At 54.1% G+C, this 20,981-nt stretch overlaps 9 protein-coding genes across 9 annotated transcripts; 6 read left to right on the top strand and 3 right to left on the bottom strand.

Moving 5' to 3' along the window:
• Positions 1-394: 394 nt before the first annotated feature.
• On the top strand, positions 395-1,723 carry MAM_04535 (golgi transport complex component Cog5; the record flags this gene model as incomplete). The annotated part of the gene is made up of 1 exon (XM_040823333.1): positions 395-1,723. One exon carries the CDS (start codon positions 395-397, stop codon positions 1,721-1,723), a length of 1,329 nt encoding a protein of 442 aa, XP_040678586.1.
• Positions 1,724-2,835: 1,112 nt separating this feature from the next.
• On the top strand, positions 2,836-3,686 carry MAM_04536 (heme-binding peroxidase; the record flags this gene model as incomplete). The annotated part of the gene is made up of 2 exons (XM_040823334.1): positions 2,836-2,879; positions 2,951-3,686. The coding sequence occupies 2 exons, from the start codon at positions 2,836-2,838 to the stop codon at positions 3,684-3,686; spliced, it is 780 nt and encodes a 259-aa protein (XP_040678587.1).
• A 938-nt stretch (positions 3,687-4,624) lies between these two features.
• MAM_04537 (Gelsolin) lies at positions 4,625-5,848 on the top strand (the record flags this gene model as incomplete). Its single annotated transcript, XM_040823335.1, has 1 exon — positions 4,625-5,848. The coding sequence occupies one exon, from the start codon at positions 4,625-4,627 to the stop codon at positions 5,846-5,848; it is 1,224 nt and encodes a 407-aa protein (XP_040678588.1).
• A 679-nt stretch (positions 5,849-6,527) lies between these two features.
• MAM_04538 (YcaC related amidohydrolase) lies at positions 6,528-7,470 on the top strand (the record flags this gene model as incomplete). The annotated part of the gene is made up of 5 exons (XM_040823336.1): positions 6,528-6,600; positions 6,663-6,697; positions 6,753-6,900; positions 6,992-7,152; positions 7,207-7,470. 5 exons carry the CDS (start codon positions 6,528-6,530, stop codon positions 7,468-7,470), a joined length of 681 nt encoding a protein of 226 aa, XP_040678589.1.
• Positions 7,471-9,598: 2,128 nt separating this feature from the next.
• On the bottom strand, positions 9,599-10,207 carry MAM_04539 (uncharacterized protein; the record flags this gene model as incomplete). The annotated part of the gene is made up of 1 exon (XM_040823337.1): positions 9,599-10,207. The coding sequence occupies one exon, from the start codon at positions 10,205-10,207 to the stop codon at positions 9,599-9,601; it is 609 nt and encodes a 202-aa protein (XP_040678590.1).
• Positions 10,208-13,211: 3,004 nt separating this feature from the next.
• Positions 13,212-14,832, top strand: MAM_04540 (uncharacterized protein; the record flags this gene model as incomplete). The annotated part of the gene is made up of 2 exons (XM_040823338.1): positions 13,212-14,430; positions 14,663-14,832. 2 exons carry the CDS (start codon positions 13,212-13,214, stop codon positions 14,830-14,832), a joined length of 1,389 nt encoding a protein of 462 aa, XP_040678591.1.
• Positions 14,833-15,571: 739 nt separating this feature from the next.
• On the top strand, positions 15,572-16,204 carry MAM_04541 (uncharacterized protein; the record flags this gene model as incomplete). The annotated part of the gene is made up of 1 exon (XM_040823339.1): positions 15,572-16,204. One exon carries the CDS (start codon positions 15,572-15,574, stop codon positions 16,202-16,204), a length of 633 nt encoding a protein of 210 aa, XP_040678592.1.
• A 389-nt stretch (positions 16,205-16,593) lies between these two features.
• Positions 16,594-17,236, bottom strand: MAM_04542 (HHE domain containing protein; the record flags this gene model as incomplete). The annotated part of the gene is made up of 2 exons (XM_040823340.1): positions 16,594-16,926; positions 17,000-17,236. 2 exons carry the CDS (start codon positions 17,234-17,236, stop codon positions 16,594-16,596), a joined length of 570 nt encoding a protein of 189 aa, XP_040678593.1.
• A 1,287-nt stretch (positions 17,237-18,523) lies between these two features.
• Positions 18,524-18,930, bottom strand: MAM_04543 (uncharacterized protein; the record flags this gene model as incomplete). The annotated part of the gene is made up of 2 exons (XM_040823341.1): positions 18,524-18,729; positions 18,816-18,930. 2 exons carry the CDS (start codon positions 18,928-18,930, stop codon positions 18,524-18,526), a joined length of 321 nt encoding a protein of 106 aa, XP_040678594.1.
• Between the last annotated feature and the right edge of the window lie 2,051 nt (positions 18,931-20,981).

Below are 20,981 nucleotides of genomic sequence, written 5' to 3' on the forward strand. Positions count from 1 at the left end.
CGCACGGCAGAAGCTAATGTCCGCGTGAGCCAGTAAGCACACAGTGCGGACGCCGAGATGTGTACAGCTATCTGGGTAAGCAGACTGTGGCAGCACAGTGTTGATAGACCCGCCCACACGGGCTGGATGGGTTCGCCCCGATGCTGCGGGGTGCCATCAAGTCCGAGAATTTGGGCCGACGGCGAGACGATGATGGACAGGGATGAATTCCCCGGCATCTCCAATTATTAGTCTTAGTAGTCGCCCTCGAACAACGCTCATTCCACGCCAATTCTTGACAGTACAAGTCATATTGCCAGCTGTCCCTTCATTCCCGCCACGCGTAACCACGTGTCAAACTCGGGACACGATGCGATAAACCCTCGACGAATCTTCTCACAATCACCCACCCACCATGGCTGCCGAACCAAGCACAATCGAGCCGGACGAGCCCTCATACATTGACTACGAAGCCTTTCTCTCCCCGGACTTCTCGGCCGCTCAGTTTGCCAACGCCCTCGTCGTGTCGACCAACAACGCCAACGATACACCCCTCGATCTCTCGACGCCGCTGTCACGAGTTCTCTTCGACGCGCAGGAGGTCGATTCGCACATCGACCTGTTGACCACTCGCTCCGCGGTTCCCTTGCTGGAATATACACGAGCGCAAAACGAGGCCAGCAAGCGTATTGTTTCGGAGCTAGATACACAGATCAAAAGCCTCGACGATAGCTACAAGCAATTGGAGAAGGAGGTCATTGACAAGCACGCAGAGGCTGACCAAGTTCGACAAGTCGCGTTGCGATTGTGGGAAACGCTGCGCCTCGGCCGATCAGTTGGTCGCTGTCTCCAGCTCGGGCGGCAGTTGGAAGTCCAGCAGTCGGAGCTAGGTGGTCTTGGAGGCAAAGAAGATGACGGGGCACTCGTCCGATGCTCATACACCATCCTTTCTCTCCGAGAGGTCCTTGAGGCTGATGGACCCGACGAAGAAGGCCACGGTCTGGGCAAGGTTGATGCCATCCGCACACTCCAAGACGCCGTCGTTTCGCCCATTGAGCGGTCCGTCCGCGAAACAGCCGAGAGATTGGTGCGGGAGTTTTCCATCTCCGGCAGCACGACCTTTGCCCAAGGAGAGGAAGCAAAGGCCAGGCTAGGAGCGGCCATGGCAGCCTTGTATCTCCTCTCGCCGACATACGGCGTAAAGGCCGACCGCTGGTCACCGCGGCTGCTCCTCGCCGCCCTGGACAACTATATTCGAGTGTCCCTGCAGACGAGCATCACCTCCCTCTCTCGCTCCCTCGGGCAGCTCCCTTCTCTGGACCGGGCCCTCTCCGAGGCCACGTCCAAGTGTCAAAACATTGTTGCCCTCGAAATCATCCTGCATGCCAACAAACCCCCTGCCCATCCACTGCTCGCGGCTTCGCCAACCCACAAACAACCGAGTCTCATCCAGCCGCTCCTTGCACATCTCGAGACAGGATCCTTGGCATCGTACTTTTGGCGCACCATTGCGGGCAGTCTAGCCTCTCGGGTTCAGGATATCGTCAACAGAGGTGGCGTTGTTGCGCGATCACTCAAGTCAAACAAGACCAATGTTGGGGATGCCATTCGACAAGCTGTGATCAAGGGCTCGCAGCCACCGGGGGCGTTTGCCACGGGCAGGAACAAGGAGAAGGCCGCCGAGGCGAGCTGGGATAGAGAGATTGCTGTTATGGTGGGAAGCGTGACGAACAATTTGCGCTGAGAGCATAGAGATGGGCATGGATGGTCGCATATCAGCATCAAGTCAGCCGTCGCTCTAGGGTTCCGACGTTGGAAGAAATGAATAGAAGCACATTCAAGTCTGGGAACTCGGCTTTGGGTGTTGTTTGTGCTTGCTCCTCATGAGCCGTCAAGTCTGGCACGTAGGTCCGAGTCCTGTTGCAAACGCAAGCACAACGGCGGTCGCTGGTTCCGCTGCAGCAACTCGAATACAGATGACCTTGCGCGTCAAGCTTATGACAAACGAATGTAACAGACCTCCATCGACAGCCATGTGACGTGGGACCCTCAGCAGGAGCGGCAGCACAGTGGCGACGAGACATGAGCAGCACCGCTAGCGATTGAGCGCGGCAACAGAAAGTTGTCCACCCAGAGCGAGGACGAGGGTAGAATGCCTCGTCCTCTCATGCTAATGATACTCGAGCGAAGGGAAGGTCAAAGGCGCGACAGCCCGGTACACGGCCATCATGTTCAGCCGCTCCCGGGTTGTGTGGCGTTGCATCCTGTGCTCCTGGGAGGTCATCTGCACGGCAGCCCGAGCCGGATTCTCAGAATGAAGCAGCTGACTAGTCATCCCAGGCATAGATGGAGATTTCAGGACCTATCACGAGTCAAGCCGGCGTAGGACCAAAGTGGATCTGTGCCAATATATCGACGTGTCGCCCGCAGGCTTGTAGTCGTGAATCGTGATGGAGGAGAATCTGGCATACGAACATCGCATATTACGTCAAGAGCCGACCAAGCTGGTGGTCATCTCCACGAAGGAGACATGAGCCGAACATCTCTAGGTCATGGAGGTGGGATGACGAGCAGTCGTCTAGTGCAAACTTGCTCATGACAATGGTGTCGCACGATAGGAAGGAATGCCAAGAAATGGGCTTGGCCACACCACGGTATTTTACGGGCTGAAGTCCCGTTATCGCGTGACCGCGAAGCTTCAACCACCGGATGACTTATCCGCAGCGATACAGCAAAAGGCAGACCGATCGGTGGGACGTAGCGCGAGCATAAATATCGCTTGTACGTCCTCGTTTTTCCACGCACCGCTCCGAAGCACCAAACTCGATCCCCTGCCTACCACATCGCGTTTTCGACATGGCCGACACGGATCTCCCGTCAAAGATTAAACTCGTCATCAGGTTTGTGCACCGCTCTCGATCCCGCCCCCCGGGCCTCACTCAGCCGACTCATGAATCGCCATCGATGACAGGGAGGTCCATGGGAAGGTCAATCGTCTCAACACGGCCCGCATCCCGCTGTGCTTGCCGCCTCGAGCCGAATCGCCGGCCCTCTACACCCTGGGCCTCTCCCGCTATGCAGAAATTTACCGGGGCCTAGAGGAGGTGTGGCATGCCCAGATCGGCGACGGTGCCGAGTGCATGGGAGACATCAGCAACGAGCCGAGCTCGTACGGGACTGACAAGGAGAGGATCCAGGCGGTCCTGCGAATGATATACCTCCCCGAGCTTTTGCGAACAAAGAGGCTGCAGGCGGATTTCGCCGCTCTGAAGCAGCTGCATCGGGCTGCCGCCAGCGTCGACACGACAAGAGGCAACGCGGGCACCGAGTTCCGCAGATACATCGAGGACTACATCCCCACGAAGCCGCATCTCCTCGTGGTCTACGCATGGATCATGTACCAGGCCCTGTTCAACGGCGGGCGCTTTATCCGCAAGCAGCTCGTCAAGGCTGGTCCGGAATTCTGGGGCCTGTCTGCCGCAGAGATGGATCCGTCTGCTGCCCTCCCGCCGCCGCTGTCGTTCTGGCGTGTAGAAGAGGAGGCGTCCGTCGAGGCCCGGTTCAGAGACCGTGTCGTCACGGCAGGCAAGCTGTTGACCGAGCGGGAGAGACTAGAGATTTATGACGAAGCGCTCGAGATTTTTCGTCGCTGCCAACTGATTACGATACAACTCGACGAGGACGCCAAGGTCGGCGGGGGCTGGTGAGCCGAATTGACGCCTCGAGGACGGGTCTTTGGATCGGAAGCTAGATCCTGGTTCTGGTATCTGTCACATAGGATGTGAGGTGGCATACCACACAAAATAGTGTGGTGTGGCCACACCCGTTTTTTGGTGTGACAGCATCATCTCAAGAGGGGGGATGTAGAGCCGAGTGCGAAGGTTGTAGCATCGTCACGTCCAGGCAAGAGCAGTGTGCGCCGCCAATTCAATAAAACGATTAGCCCGGTGCCCTTGATGGCCAAAAGCGCCCCAGGATGAGCAGTGAGCAGAAACTCGGCCATCTTGATCTGGACCCTGCGTACCCGTGTTCCCACTGAATCGAGAACGCCTACGAGAAATCCCGTGCAACTGTACTGTTTTGCCGCGACGAGACGGAGAGGGATAGATGCTGCAGCATCATGAGATGGCAGGTCAAGTCGGTATCTGCGCCACCCGCTTTGACTGTAATTACGAGTGGATAATGTTGTGGAGAAGCACACAAGGGCTGAAAATGTATTTATACTGAGAGTACTATCAGGTTGGGAGTTGAGGAGTTGACAACTATTGAAGCTATACCTTTGTCTGCCTTGACATCGACAACCACCAGCCCTCCCTCGTCTGTGACCTGAGCCATCCGAGGCCTCGACACAGTTGCCATGGATCGACAGCGCCAGACCAGTTGAAGAGCAGATGAAACTCCGTCGGACCCTTCTAAGCCACGTCGAGCCCCTGTCCCGAGCCCGGCCCCCCCCTTCGTGTGTTAGAGTTTGTCCTGTGACGCAAGTCTCAGCCGCGAAACCCCTGTGACGGAGGACAGCATCGCCAACGTCCAGCGAGGTTGGACTCGTCATCCCAAGAATGCTGCTGTTCCATCAACGCCTCAACTCGACCGTCATCAACTTCAAGCCCAGCATCTTCACCCGTCCAGCCGCCCACGCGTGAAGATGGCTCCCAACCAAGGCCTGGTCCACCCCCGGGAATACGACGTCAAGGACAGCAACGTGGAGCTCATAGGATCCGACATTGACCACCGTGTCAAGTACAACTCGGCTGCCACGGAGCCCGCGTGGAACGACGGCGCAGTGGGCGCCAAAGCAGGCCTGCGCGTATGGCGCATCGAGCAGTTCCGGGTCGTGCCCTGGCCCGAGGACCAGTACGGGCAATTCTACGACGGCGACAGCTTCATCGTGCTGCACTCGTACCGGGCCGGCAGGGAGTCGGACAAGCTCGGCCACGACATCTTCTTCTGGCTGGGAAGCCGGACGACGCAGGACGAAGCCGGCGCCGCGGCGTACAAGACGGTCGAGCTGGACGAGTTCCTGCACGGGGCCGCGACGCAGCATCGCGAGCTCCAGAGCGCGCCGTCCGACGAGTTCCTCGCGCTGTTCCCGCGCATGTCCATCCGGTCGGGCGGCGTCCGCACCGGCTTCCGCCATGTCCAAGAGGACGCCCCCAAGGCGCCGACGCGCACGCTGCTGCGTGTCTTCAAGAGCCCGTCTGCGTCTGCGTCTGCGTCTGCCGCCAACGGCCTCGTCGTCCACGAGGTCGAGCCCGCAGTCGCCAGCCTCGACGACGGCGACGTCTTCATCCTCGACACCGGCCACAAGATCTGGGTCTGGCAAGGCAAGGCCTGCAGCCCCATGGAAAGGGCCAAGGCCGCCCAGGTCGTCCACGACATGACGCTCGCCAAGCACGTCGACGTCGAGGTCATTGCGCAGGACGAGTCCCGATCGCGCCGCATCACCGAGCTGCTCGATGGCGGAGACGACTCACCCCGGGACGGCTTCAGGCAACGCCGCCCGATGGCCGCGGCTGCGTCGAGACGCTCCGCCGGTGACGCTGTCCAGCGCCCGAGGAAGCTGTTCCGTCTCAGCGATGCCTCTGGTCATTTGACGTTTGATCTTGTCAAGGACGGCGGTCGCATTTCACAAGCCGACCTCGACGGCAACGACGTCTTCTTGCTCGACGACGGCAGCAGGGGCGTTTGGATCTGGGAGGGCGTCGGTGCTAGTCGACAAGAAAAGGCCAGCTGGCTGTCTGTTGCACAGGCTTACATTCGGCGTCTTCAGAGCGGTAGTCCTGATGGTGAGCATCACCTGGTGCCTTTGGCAAAGGTTCGCCAGGGGAACGAGAGCAGGGCTTTCCTCGGGGCTATAGCGGCATGTTAGATGGTGTATTGACAGAGATTGTCGCAAGAGTAGACGGGGAACCTTGGCGGAGCAGAGCAGAGCAGTGTGAGTCAAATATTTTTCAACCCAGGCGCAGGACGGAAAGCGTGGCACCAGACAGACAGACAGACAGACCAAGCAAGGCACATGATTGCATCCAGACCACGTTTCTGATGATGACAAAACTCTTGTCGAGGGCCATCTGGCGCTTACGGCATGACAAAATCCGTCCAACGGCGTCTGCTGGTGATTAGTCGCCTCAGCCGCTGCGCGTTGCGTCGCATGCGGGCGTCGTTACAAGCTGCATGGAAGCGAAGTGACTGCGACTGCGCATCTGCAGCTGGAGTGACACCACGGCCAGGAGCTGCGCGTAAATAAGCAACAGATAAGCGTGCGGTAATGGTTACATGAGATGGGTGAAGGTTCTGGCGACGGCGCCAACGCCATCTCACAAGTTGCACGACGACCAGATCATCTACAGGACCTTGAGATGTATAAAAGAGTCTCGAGTGAGCAGGCTTTTCCATGCGACGCAGCCAAATCCATAAATCACTTGAGTAAAAGGGTCTCGAGTGAGCAGGCTTTTCCATACGACATAGCCAACTCCATAAATCACTTGAGTAACAACCTGTTTGCGTACAACTCTCAGTCAATTCGAGTTGCACGATACTCTGCCAGTATGAAACTACTCCCATTGACATTGACCGCGCTTGCGACTGTCGCAGCCGCAGCCGACGGGTATCCTGGAGAGAGTAAGTTCCAAGTCCAACGCGGCAAAAGGCCTGGATGAAGATTAACAAGGGGCCCTCTGCAGAGTTTACTTACGAAAGGCTGGACAAGAACAACTCTGTATGCACGGCACAGTCGTGATTCGCTCCCCGTGTACAGACCTGACCGTCAGCAGCTGCTCCTCATCGTAGACCATCAAGTCGGTCTCTTTCACACCGCGAGAGACTTGGACCCGAACCTGTTCCGGGACCAGGTCACGGCCCACGCGGCGCTGGGCAAGATCTTCGGCCTCCCCGTCATCATGACCACGTCCACACAAGCCGGTATGTCACAGGCGTGCACTCCCTCCCGCTTCCACCTGGGCGTATAAAACCAAAATCTGGTCGTCGTCACCTGTCGCTAATCCACAGACAGGCCCGAATGGCCCTCTCCCGAGAGAAATTGTGCAAATGCACCCCGACGCGCCCCTGATCCTACGAGAGGGCGAGGTCAACGCCTGGGACAACCAAGAGTTCCGCAGCGCGGTCGTAAAGACGGGCAAGAAACAAATCATCCTGGCGGGCGTCACCACCGACGTCTGCACCTCCTTTCTCGCCTTGTCGCTCCGCGAGGCCGGTTACTCCGTCTAGGCCAATGCCGAAGCCTCGGGGACGACGTCCGCACTGGTCCGCGACATTTCAAACGACGCCATGTCTCGAGCCGGGATCCATGTTGTCAGCCTGTTCTCGATTGCATGCGACCTCATGAGGGACTGGAGAGGCACCCCCGGAGCCAAGGAGATGATCCCCTTCTTTGACGAGTACTTTCCCGTCTGGGGCCATATTGCGCGTGCCCACCAGGCTGCTGTGAGAAAGGGAACCGTTCTGGCGGGGGAGGAGAAACTGAACGGTTAAGTCGGTGGACGTAGGGGGCAAACAGTCGGCGTGCTTTGCGTCCGACGCCACTATCAAACGAGCTCTGGTTTGCGTATTCAACCCAGGCCCTATCTTGTTGGAAGCAATAGCTGTCGGTAGGCATGTCAGATGAGCTGGGGCAACCAGACTCCGAGGTCAGAAGGACACGAGGCTGAAGGGCACTATAGGTAGGTGGATGCGAAGGCGGTCGACGAAGGTCAACTGTTGCTCTTTCATTATCTAAAGCAGTTGACTCCTATTTGTTGCTGGTTTCTACTGTTGCAACTTGCTTCAGAGTGCTCATGACGCACCGCCTAGATTGTGCCTTTAAGAACCCCCCTGTACGTTAGTTATCAAGCTTCCCAGTATCTCCTATGGAAAGACAACCTCACGTTAAGCTGAAGGATCCGGACATTCCGCTTCTTCTGGACTGAGACCACATTTGAATTAGCCGCCGACAACTGCCCGAAATGACCCTGATGCGAGCGAACGGAACACAAAACACCGAGAATCTCAATATTTGGCCTGTCTGTGACTTCTTCAAATCCCGCGTCACACGCAGCTTCAGCCAACAGCACGGGGCACAAGGCATTCGCGGGCAAGCGTACAGCACGGCCTCACCGGGGGAGAAGTCGAAGGGCAGCATGCCTCGACGCAACGTGGGCGTGGGGGCCGCGGCAGGTCTCGCGGCCGTTCAAGAGCAGGAGTAAATATTAGGAGGAGAGAAACAGTAGTTCAGTTATCAGGTCCCGGAACGCGGCCTCATACCACGAACATTGCTCCGTGATTTCGCACTGCTGACCATTTACGGTACAGATTATCTCGACAATAGCACGCTCTTATCTCGCGGTTCATTTTGGGTGATGCTTTTGTATAGCGTATTATCAAGATGGAAGGTAGTTGCGAAAACAAAACTACAGCCACCAAGAGGGCACTTGAGAAGTACCCGAGTGATTGGCAAGGGTGTTGCAGTAATTTGTGCAGTATATACTTTTATATACTTCAGTCCTACGTGAGAGCTCTGTTGAGTCCTCGGATCTCCAAAAATCTCTGGCTGTGGCAGAATAAGTAGGACAAAGGTCCCTGCCAGCTTCATCATCGGGTCAGGATGGAGACGCGTCGTCCATCGTGGACTCCCAACGTCGCCACGCGCCTGAACCTCACATGATGCTTTCAGCAGCACTTTGCAGGCGACAGTAGGGCCTCTTGACTGCACATCAGGTTCTTCCAAGGAGCCATGTTCGTCCGGCGAACTATGATTCCGCCCGTTGAGCTTACCTGGCCAGGCCATGAGCGGACTCAGGACTCAGCGTAGTCGCACAGGTAGCTAGATAGCTTTGTACTAGGCAGCCTGCAGGTTTCAACGCGCTTGGGCCCATGAACAGATTCCACATCCGCCGAGTAGTTGACTGGCATAGACGTCAACTGGTTCCCATACAGGATTCGCCAGCCTTGACTGATTTAGTGCCACTCCTTGGAATACGACGCTACGTGGCCTGTGGTTCAAGATGAAAAAACAACGCTCCGAAGCCGTGCCGACCTGTATCCCGACGGCGGCAACTACAGCTTCAACCAGACCATCTTCGATCAAACGCGGACACAAACGCGGACACACTGGAAAGGCCCGGTCATTGACGTGCAAATGTCTGTCGACGCGCGTATTGGACGACTGCAGACCTCCAAAAAGACGAATCCGACTTTCACCTTGACGCCGCAAGGCAGTTCATCCACGTACTTGGAAGCAGCCATACTGTTGCTCACGTTTCACAACGGAGACGGCTCTGGCAGGGCTAACAAGCGGTGGGTAGAGTACTTTTTCGGTAGGCAATCCCACAACCCCTTGTATTGGAAGAAGTGGCCTATTTTCTATTGTCTTGCCGTTTCATCCAACCAAATAGTTGCACTTGGAAAACGAACGTATCCCGCTGGAGCTTAGCTGGCGCCGCGGAGAGACGAGCTTCGGCCCAACTGAGGTTGATGCCGTGATCGTCTTGTGCTCATCCGAAAAGGCTTTGTGTGCATTTATATTTATCCAAGTCGGGAACAAGAAGAGCTGCTCAATACATGTCGTGAGATAAACTGGCTACCGTTCCTTTTTCTCACGTACGTAGTTCCCCGTGAGCGCAGATCAAGCGCGGCTGTTTTTCACGATCCTCCCGCGGAGAGTGCAGAAACTGCCGAGACCAGGCTTCCGTCGGTGCTTTCTTGCCCCTCCTCTTCGTGGACATCGTAGGTGCTGCAGCAGAGAGGCGAGGAATCCTCCGTTCTTCTTGGCCTCCTCCCGGTCGATTCTGTGCTCGGGCTGCAGCGTGTAGCGGCGGAAGGCGTCGAAATCACCCCAGACCTTGACCTCTCGTGAAGTCCGCCGCGCGTCAATCAGGTCCACGATATTGACGAGCGTAGTTCTCAGGCTCTTTTTGCAGTCGGCCATGGAGGCGCTCGCGGGCAGACCGACCTCGCGGCACAGGGCTTGATATCCGGCGAGTTTCTGCTGCTCGGTGAGCTCGGCCTCGGTGTCCGGCGCGTCGCAGAAGTAGTGCGCCATCAGCTCCTGTCTCATCGCAATCGTGCGCTCCTGCGTGTACTCCTGGGAGCCGGATATCCATTGCTGGGACGAGGCAAGGCGGGCGAATTCGTGCTCGAAGGGCGCGTCATCGTCGGGCGTGAAGGAGGCACATGCAAATTTGGCAAAGTGCGACTGAGACGCCGGCGGCGGCGACTCTCGCTTGATGGGCATTTTTTGCCGGCAAGAGGGATCCCAGCAACAGGATTGATGTTTTCGGACAAGAAGGAGAGGGTCAAATGCTGAGCGAAGAGCTGGCGTGGCGAGGATGCAAGAATGAAGCCCGGGAACACCGACACGTCGTGATTTCGTTTCATTGCTACATAATCTGCAGTCATGTGACGACGCGTTTGCTCTGCGGCCTACCACCCTGACGGTCTCGGAATATCGAGATATCAGTCGGCGGTGAACTTTGATGGGCACAATGGGCACTGGCAGGTCGTGACTTGGCCGAGCCCTTGCTGCTGCCAAACGGCGCGAGTTGGCCAAGTCCCTCATGGCTTGCTCAATCGATGCTACGCAGCCACTGACTCTTCGATTTCCACGGCCAAGTCCGGTCACCGTGACAAGGGCAGTGTTGGTTGGGCTTGAAACGTCTTTCTACCGCGGCCCTGTCATCATGTCGTGTAACCTTTGGAGGGGGCCAACCGTGTGACATCCACCTGTGATTACTACATCGTTGGCAATGAACGTTGTCATGGTCCTAAAATTAAGCCTCCAGTCATAGCGCGACGGCCCAAGGCAAGTCTGCCATCTAGGGTCTCGGAAGGTTCTAGAGGGTAACCGGTTCAGCATATCAAGCAGAAGAACCCCCTTGATATGCCACAAGCGTCGTCTACAGCTGGCCGGCCATGGGAACATATTCAATACACGAAGCCGTCAAACTAGTTCGGTCTCGTTGGGGGGCGCAATTTCAAACAGACGTCCCGTTTCAGATGGTCCACCGGACGGCGATTTGGTTTCGTGCAGTCCGATCCTTGGCCCGTTACGACGCATAAATCTACATGAAGCACTGATCAGAGCAACTGTAGGATTACGGTTTCCGTTATACATAACCTAATATCTTGCATTTCTATACTGAAGCTGAACTATTCCATCTTGGAGAGGATAAGGATATATGTAGGTGGATAATATAGATAATATTAGTAAGGCTGTTTAGTGTTTAATTAGTATGCAAATATTTATATCTGGCACATAATCCCAGCAGGCTGCTATGCTATCAGTCTATGATGTAGCTATTTCAACAGTACTTGGGGGCTGATGCGCATTTGCTTAATTCACACTGACGTCATGAAAATGAACTTCTCGAGGTGACGATATGAGTAAGCGAAATACGTCGAGACGGCGAACGACGTAGATTACATGTTCCTCCAACATGAGACGTTGGTGCCTGGCTCAGCGTTCCAGGCAATCGAGTAATTCTGCAGCTGCTCCGACTGTTTCATGGCTTGTGGGAACTAGGCATCAGTATTCTTTTCATTATACGGACGACAATGTCAGGACAATGGGCGTACAACAACCAAGACCATGTCGCCTTGTAGTGTGCTGTCATGTCTGCCATGGCCTCTGCGGCCTGGACTGGCTTGGGACGGCGCAAACCACTGGAAATAACAGGCTATCGCTTGCTCCAGTCTCAAGGCCTGTCTGTCATGCCTCCGTCTCCGCCATGACGAAGTTGTGACGTCTATATTTGGTAGGGAATTGCTACACGGGCATGACACTTTGGCTACACGGGCATGACTCTTACACGGGCATGACTTTTACCACTTCTGATTGGTCGCATTGTCTCTGTTAACGACGCTGGATTCTGCCACCTCAGCCGCAAGTACCTGGGCCATTTTAACCTTGCTTCTGTGTAAATTACTTCATTTCGGCTAAGCTACTACGCAGCAACCCAGTGGTCGCGCAGTCGGGGCGACCCCCTCGAGCTTGCTTTCTTCATTTTCGTAGCTTTTAATAAACCATAATACGGCACCCTATGCTGTAGAGATAGCGACCAATTCTTTCACTACAATCTTGTTCTCTTCTCAAGACGTCAATGTCTTTGCCTCGCACACCTCCTCGCAGGTCGCGGAGCCCTAGTCCCAGTGATCAATCACAAAGAGGAAAGCGACACAAATCCAGTCGGCGACGCAGATCTAGTCCTTCCACAGTTGAAGACCGACCACAATCCGCGAGTAGCTCTGCTACGAGTATCGGTCAGTTCTACGGCCTCGGGGACGAAAATGCACTCGATAACCTGTTCGCCTCTTTCCCGCAAACACTTTCAAGTCTCCCACACCCCCATGGTTCACAGGGCCGCCATGAGCCTGCATGGGGCCTTCGATCTGACTATGAGATATATCTTCAAAATGACTTCTTCCGTGGAAAAAGATGGAGCCAGCGAGTCAGAGCGCTTATACCAGGCCCAGAATTTGATCCATTCGCCTCTGAACCTCCCGAATCACCCCCATCCGCCCAGCATCTCCCAACAAGGACAAGAGCCGAGTTCGAGTCCGCAATGCGCATAGTACGAGAGGTTACCGGCGAAGGTCGAAGGCTAACTGTAGACCTTGCTCGATCATACGAACGTGTACAAGCTTGGCGAGAGAGATGGGGATGGTCACCATTAAGTTTCGAAGCATATGACTCTCCTCCACCGTACTCTCCACCTCGTAGGTCACCCACACAACCTCCTCGAATATCACCGACGCCCGAAAATATTAGTTCCTCGCCTATGCGACAGTCTCTATCTCCCGCCCCGGAGCCAATTCCGAACCCAATAATCCCTGGCGACCCAGCGCCCTCGGCCGAAGTTCTTTTTAAAACAACCAACGCATTTGCAAAGGAGAACGGATTTGGTATTATTCGGCGGAATAAATATTCCTATAAGGGACGGTTGATTAGGTACTCCATTCAATGCGACCGGTTTGGACAATCTCGGGCCTCGGGGGGTTCTGGTCTTCGAACCCGAAGGTCTCGGAAGTGTGATTGCAAATGGATGATAATTGCTGAAGCCCTAGAGGAAGGCAAGTGGCTTCTTCGACAACATAGAGACCCGAAACATCACCAGCATAACCATGAACGGAGTATTACGCCATCTGCGCATGTTTCCCACCGCCGCCTTACTACACCAGTTAAAGCAACCATCGAGTCAGCAAGCCGTCGCGCGGGTATTCGAGCCAGTGATGTAGCTGCTATGGTTGAGGAGCAATTCCCCGATACAACACTCCTGCGGAAGGATATCTATAATGCCCGTTCGTTCATTAACCGAGAGAAGCTAAATGGCTATACACCTACTGCGGCATTGATCAAACTCTTTGATGAGAAGAAGATCCCATACATCGCGAAATGGGCCGATGATGATCCAGATAGACTGCTTGGTCTTGTCTGGACCTTTCCGTACTGTCTACAGATGTGGAAGCGCTTCCCCGAGGTTATTAGCTTTGATAACACATATAACACTAATCGCTTCAAGCTTCCTTTATTCCAGGCTACTGGCCAAACCTGTCTTGGAACTGTGTTCAATGCTGCATTTGGCTTAATAGATAACGAGAGGAGGGAGGGGTTCCAATTCCTTGCAGAGAGTGTTCGCAAGCTCATTACAAAACACTCACTCAGGGAACCAGATGTCATCATCACAGACTTCGACAAGGCTATGAAAGCTGCCGTTAATGATCAGTTTCCAAATGCACAGCAACAGCTTTGTATTCATCATATCCTTTCAAACGTTTTGCTTAAATCGAAGACTAGGTGGACGGGCCAACGTGAGGACAGTACTACTAGCCCTAGCGCTAGTGACAGTGAAGACATTCCCTCACAGGCGGATGGCGGGTTGAGCACTACAGATAAGCATCTGATCGAAGATCGGTCGAGTAGTGATAAGATTCCTCATACTTACCAAGGCGTTGTTTTAATGTGGAAAAAGGTTCTCTATGCCGAGACTGAGGAAGCGTTTGAGCAGGCATGGAGAGATCTTTGTAAAGAGTTCGACGACCAACGAGCGATCTTACAATACCTCTACTCGACTTATATGCCTGTTAGTGCTCAATGGGCACGTTGCTTTATCCGTCGTTATCGTAACTTCGGAATCCGAGTTACGTCCGGCACAGAAGCAAGCAACAATAATATCAAAAGCTATCTATTAAATGGCATGAGCCACCTCTACCGACTCGTCGAGGCAATGCAGGATATGATACATGACCAAGAACGTGCCTTTAAGGATGCCTGTGGACAGGATGATGTCCTGACTGCTCCACAATACCTAGGTTCGATGGGAAACTATCTTGGTGAACTACGAACAACCATGTCATCGAAAGGACTTGGGTTAATCAACAAGCAATACTGTATTGCTCGCAAATTTCTGCCGACGGGGAAGAATCCCTTCCCCGACTCTATTGGACTTTGCGACGACGACTGTACGGTCTCTATTGAGCTGGGAATCCCATGCTATCATAAAGTCTACGCAAAGCTAGATTCTGACACACGTTTCACTAAATGGGAGGTCCACCCACGCTGGCGACTACGGGAATCGGCATCTCAAGATCCATACCGACGAATTCTTGACCCGAAAGTTGCCACTGCACTACGTGGAAGGCCAAAGAATACAGCGCAGGTTATCCCAGAAAGCCTAGCTATTACATCAAGTAGCCGATCTGATAATCAACCAAGTGGGCGACGAGGTCGACCGCCAGGAAGTCTCAATAAGCCAACTCTTGCTAGGAGAGTGCATAAAGCTACTCGAGAAACCATCACACAAACTGGTGGCCAAATTGGCATCTCAGCCCAGCAAGGGCCAGGTAGACCTTCTAAAGTCCTAAATGCTGGGAATACGACAGGCGTGCGGTACAGTGGACGGAGGACGCAACGAAACATTCGCAGGACAAGGAGTCAATGGGAACTGGCTAAGAGTGATGACGAAGATCCAGATTGTATCGTTGTGAGGCAATAAATTAAGTAGACCACATCACGTCTTTTGCCAGTATTTGACAGTTACTGGCTAACAGTACAAGGACGGTAGTTTAATCCGAAATGCAGGCTTGCAAGATAGCAGAAGACCAATCGCGCCCACAACGATAAGTGACTGCAATTCATGGTGATGTAGGAGCTTGTTAGTGAAGTTGGCTACACCGCCTTTCCGAGGAAGTATCTGTGGGGCCAAGAAAGTATGCGACCAATCAGAAGTGGTAAAAGTCATGCCCGTGTAAGAGTCATGCCCGTGTAGCCAAAGTGTCATGCCCGTGTAGCAATTCCCATTTGGTAACTAGTTAGCGCTTGCAACAAAACGACGGGGGGTATCGACAATCGGCTAGACTCTCATCCCTATCCATTCTGAATCCATTGACGCAACACAGCCCCACCGGCGCCGTCGAGTTGGGATATTTTCGTGGCTGCGGTTTGGCCGTGTGATGTCGACCGACCCGCCAAAGAACTTGCACATATATAGCCGCCGGGAATGGTGATGTATGTTGTTCGTCTTACGCTCCGTATCGTTTTTTATTAAACGTCGCGACAAAACTTCCCAGCAGAGGCTATCCCAACTGATTGTACCGGCCCAAAATGTCGAGAGAGAAGGTTATAATGACAGCCGCTGCTGGTGCCGGCCTCATCGGTGCCACTATATACGCCACGCGCAAGAACCGAGCTGAGGCCCCCGATCATAGAAATATGGCACAACAGAAGTATGATCTCGGTCTGAGTGGCGCCGGAATCGGGGGGAACCGGGTTGCCGGGGCCATGGAAAGGGGAGGCTCGCATGGCCGTGGTGACGGGGATCCGGGTCGTCAAATCACGACGGCCGAGTCGAGGGACAAACTCCCCTCGGGTAAAATAGGTGCTGGTGAAGGAGCCGGCGGCTCTGGTGCTCGCAGAACAGAGATTCCGTTCTCGGGATCAAGTTCCAACGGCACCTCTCGCGGTGACCAAACGGGTCGAAACCAAGCAAGTTATCCTCATGGGCAATCTGTACGACACCTCGAGCTAACGCCACGACTCTACCAGAACGACACCAAAGCGCAAATGGAGAAGACGTCACCAGAGTCGTCTGGCTGGGTAAACTCTGTGAAAAGTGCGGTGAGCGGAAAGAGGAATGCTAGTCGCAAAGACGAAGAGGGGCTCCATGACACAAGGGGTATTAGCAAAATGGGACCAGAGACGCCTTCGAAGCGAGGACCCGCGGATGCTTCAGATTAGACGAGGGAAGGTGTTCTGAATAATGTCTTGACGGGCCTGGCGGGAGCAATTCTCGGCCCCGTCTGATGCCATGTGCTACAGGGGGATTATGACTTGAACGGTGGTCTTGGGGGCGCCTCATTGTCGATCAAGTCCTACAATTTGCGAACTTGTAATGAACTCCCCAGTCACATAAGTAGTCATGCTCCGAGTCCATGTATATATGTAAATGGCAGTCTGCGGATTGGTGATATTATCGGCACCCTAACTTGACACGTCTTCCTCACCCATGGGCGAGGAACCCCTGGAGGCTTCTGCGTACCGTGCCGAAAAGTAGCACCAGGGCGTCGAAACAGATATGCACACTAAAAGAGATCGTATATTCAACTTTCGAGATACTGAGGCCTTGTCTACAGCTCTTCCCTGTCAGGAAATGTCCGGAACAAATCAGCCACCTTATCAATAGGGGCGGCAAGTAAACCCATTGCAGTCTCAAACGGCGGATGCTCCCCAGCACTGGGATGACTGCGAGTAGGCACAAAGAGCTTTGTGCGCCGGAAGGACTTGGCCATAGAGCTAGACTCCTCCCCAAAGGACTGAAGTTTGCCTTCAAGAGCAGGTAGATCTCTTTCCTCTTCTTCTTTCATGTGATCGGAAAGAGAACCCCAGATCTTCTTCAACTGGTCGACATAGCCCGTGTCAGAGGCACTCATCTCCTGGAACTCTTCCAACATCTGCTTGACCTGTATTGAGATACCTCGTCAGTCTTTGCTCGGTGGATGTAGCAAATCTCTGTATTTTCGTTCCTGTACGTACAGAATGGTGCTCCTTCCTGTCATGTTCAGCCATTTCTTTGCCCTCTGCACCGAGGTGCTTTTCTAGGGCTGGGTACACGACCAGTTCTTCGCCCACGGAATGTCGAGCGAGGTCCCAGATGAACTGGTTCCCGAAGCGTTGCTGACGGCCATAATCGTTTGCGTTGTGAACTACTTCATTGTAGTATTTCTCAAGCTCTCTATGGTCATCGATGACTGCCTGGGATATGGTAGTCATCTTGGCAGATTGTTGAATGGAGCGAATCAATAACGAAGCAGAGATATTGTTGCAACACTTGGGAAACCTGGAAGGAATAGTGCGCAGACTGAGCATGATGCGTTTGGTCACCAGGCAAAGGCTTGAACAAGTGGAGTCCTTTCATACTTGTATTTTAATAGTTAAAACTTTGTGGAATCAAGCATTTTACGGAGCAGATACGCTTGACCAATGAGAATGTAATTATTTGGAGCAGTAAATGGTGACGTGGAGTTTTGCAATAGTGACGCTAGTAATATGCATTGTGCCTCAACCGTAGTGTGACGTCGACAACCAACGGCCACGGTGCTGCGCAATATTTCATCATCCTGACAGGTGCGCAGCCTAGGTGTAGTTGGTAACAAGCTTTGCCAAACATCTCGCTCAGAACTCTCAGACGGCAGTGCGTGTGGTCCCCAAAGGCAGTTGCCATTTATGTCCTGGTACAGTTAAGAGACCGGCAAGCGCAGGTAAGAGTGCAGCGTGAAAAGAAAGGAAATAACAGACATTCAAGTAAAAGCCGTCATCACGCCGGAGACAAACTGCAAGCCGTACCACAGCGGGTCGGCGCCGTCATGTCGGAGGCACTGCTTTCTCAGACGGAGCTTGTCAGAGTGGTGTCATGCATTTTTGTCATTCGGTACACAAGGCTGTATAAATATTTTTTTGTACGAGTCCACAACCTATCACAGCCTGTCCCCCCTTTGTTTCGGCCGCAGGCTGGGAAGATCCGGAATTAATGGCATCAACGTGACGTCAGGAAAGCAGGCGACAGTTTGGGCGGCAACCGACTCGACGGCTGATCCAATAATTTCTCCCTTTCAAATGACTTTAGATTCCAATGGCTGTATCAAGTGGTGCCAGGGCCGATAAAACGTCTGCAGGGACTATGTCAGACAACCCCGTGAAGTCTTACAAAGCCGCGCCAGCTGGTCTCTGAGGCCATATCTTGCTCATGATCGTTGTGGATAAAGCCAACTATGTTTCCATTTGTGTGCTTCCACTCTAAATTTATTGCCAATGTGCACAGCCACCAGTGTTTGAAATTCCAGGACGTGAGGCAAACCCACCATATGGCTGGGCAGGTCAGACTCGCGGATCTTGCCAGGGACAAGGTTGACGGCAACAACAATGTGCTCGACGAGCATGTGGTCCCGCTGCATCGTCTTCTCCATGTAGTACTGGACCGGGTCGATGACGGCCGCGTCAACCGCAGATCTCCAGCGTCCTCATTCGCTGGCGCGCGTCGGCGTCAATCTGCATGATGGCCTATTGGGCTTTATTTTGCAGGCGGCGCAGGCCTGTGGTCTCCGGCTTGGAGGCCGAGCCGTTGAAGGCGGTTTCGCTTCCCGCCTGGACAAGGCCGACTCGGTCGATGGCTTGTGACCAGATCCCCAGGGCCTCGATGGCGACGGCGCAGTATCGCGTCGGCCAGCAGGCATAGACCTGCGTCGACAGCGATAAGAACTCGTCGTCTGTCGGCGTCATCCTTCTCGACCTGGGCCGCCAGGTTCGCTCCGCAGCCAACAATGCTGTCCATCCAGAGGGCAACACCGGCAACCATAAGCCCGCACTTGCTCCTTCTCCGACAGCCTCTCGGCTATGTTGAACAGCTCCGCCAGCCTGGCCGGCGCCAGGTCCATCGGCTTGGCGTCCACCTCCGGAGGTCCCGGCATCCCGGGTCCGTCGGCAGCCGGCTTGGGCCCCTCCACTCCCCCAGCCCCTCCTTGCCTCCTCGGGCCACCGCAGGGACGGCAGACGGGTGCTCCACGGCCACCACATTCCTGAACAAGGCGTCCACGCCCTCCTAGGCGTTCTCAAGCCTCTTCCAGGGCTCAAGTTCCCACGCCTGAAGTGTCAGTTCGTAATAGCCTCACCATGACATCGTAGTGCCCGGCCTGGACGCTCCTTGCAGCTTCTTGAACTGATATTCCACACAGCAACGAGACAAGGCAGCTGTTTTTGATCGGAAGGTCAGCGAAACCGCATCAGCATGAGGCCCATAGAGGCCCCGGCTAGGTGTGCCTTGTTCTGGAGAATATATCAAATACTCTGCCATATGTCGGAACGTGGAGACTCTACAGGCTAGAGGTGACGGCAGTGGGAAATCATGCACATGTATCAGCTGGGACCTTAATAATCACTATCCAGGCAACACTAGCCCACGTGCTTGTCACTATTCCCACCCGATTCGCTGAAGACCCCCGACTTGACGCCGTGTCAACACACGGACTGCAGAGCATCGCCGCAGACCACAGGCCCCAGATTGAAGCTCAAGACCGAGAGCCGGCATGGGTAAAGCAACTTGTAGAGGCCTATGTTGTGAGAAATTTATGCCTTTCGCGTGTCCAAATGTCACCTTTTTGACAGCGAAATGGCGGCCTGGACGGACCTGGTCGCGGGGGGGGGGGGGGTTATCATAGCACTTACCAGATGCCTGTAGAAGATGCACTAGGTTGTAAGCTACATGACTAGTACGTGGCGCTCTTTCATGTAAGATGAAGGTGGACTCTGAGCCGATTTGCAGTCAATTAGATCTGCTTGTGCACTTGCTACGCCTGCCGGCAAGTGTCGCGGTTCAAGCCGAGACAAGGACTCGTCCTGGTGCGAGAAGAAGGCTTGGAGGCCAGTGCAGCTCTAGTATCAAAACGTCCTTGCGGCCGCAGGTTCTATTTTTGCGGCAGCCTTCTGCCCTGGGTCTCGTGACCATACCCCCTGCGTCACCAACATCCATGTGACGCAAGCCGTCTAATGTTTCTTGCACGTGGTGCTGGACCTCTTTGACTTTTTCTTGTGCTGTGTGGACTTCGCGGACTCGCGCGAGTTCCAAAAGTTTCAAAGCACATGAAAAACGTGGTGGACTGTTGACTATGTCACGGTAGAGAAAGATGATGCGAAAGGTACCACGATTATGTTCATTTATTTGTCGTGGGAGCCTAGGCCACGACTCGCAAGGGCTTGGAACCAGCGACATTTGTTTACATTTTATCCAGTCAACAGTTTTCGTATGCAAGGCTCCAAGTCCTTTAAAGACACTGGTAGTCCGGCGAGTCCTGTGTGCTCTACTGATGTGTAGTTGACAGGAGTAGTGAGGGATGGGAAGAAGCCCGCGACAGCTATCATTGGGCTCAAGGCCGTGGACTGGCTTGTATCGCAGCGCCGTAAAGCTCTGTAGACGTAACAGGCAATCAGAGACCAAGCGCTAGAGGCGTGATGTACAGTCCTTCTTGATTTAATTAAGCGTAGTAGTATAATAGAGCTAACTAGCTAGTTGTAAGCTAGCTCTAGGTAAGCTCATATATATAAAAACAACTTCTACTATAGCAGGAGGAGGTTGAGAGATTAATATAGTTGTAGTTATTACCCTGCCGAGTGATAGAGTACTTGCTAGGCTCACGTGTAACCCTTTATCTACTCTGCTTACAGCATGGACACCGGTTTTGTCTGTAGGCCAATCGTGCAACATGTTCGTCGTGCCTCTCCTTGCAATAACATTCTGGGCACTGGGTATAACTGGATCTGCTCCAACCACGTACAGACCTATCCCAGTATTCCTTGACACCTTCCATCTTGCGATACTTCTTCTCCAACGGCTTCCAATGTGTCGCTTTCAGCGGCCGGTACTGCAGGCAGTCGCAGCATAGTGTATATTTCTTCGGCTGCCTGAAGCGCCTTGCCCGGTCGACTGGAGGCTCAAAGCGCCAGAGAAGCTCATACACCAGACGGC

The sequence above is a fragment of the Metarhizium album genome, assembly GCF_000804445.1.
Source record: "Metarhizium album ARSEF 1941 chromosome Unknown scaffold_10, whole genome shotgun sequence".
Classification (NCBI taxonomy): Eukaryota; Fungi; Ascomycota; class Sordariomycetes; order Hypocreales; family Clavicipitaceae; genus Metarhizium; species Metarhizium album.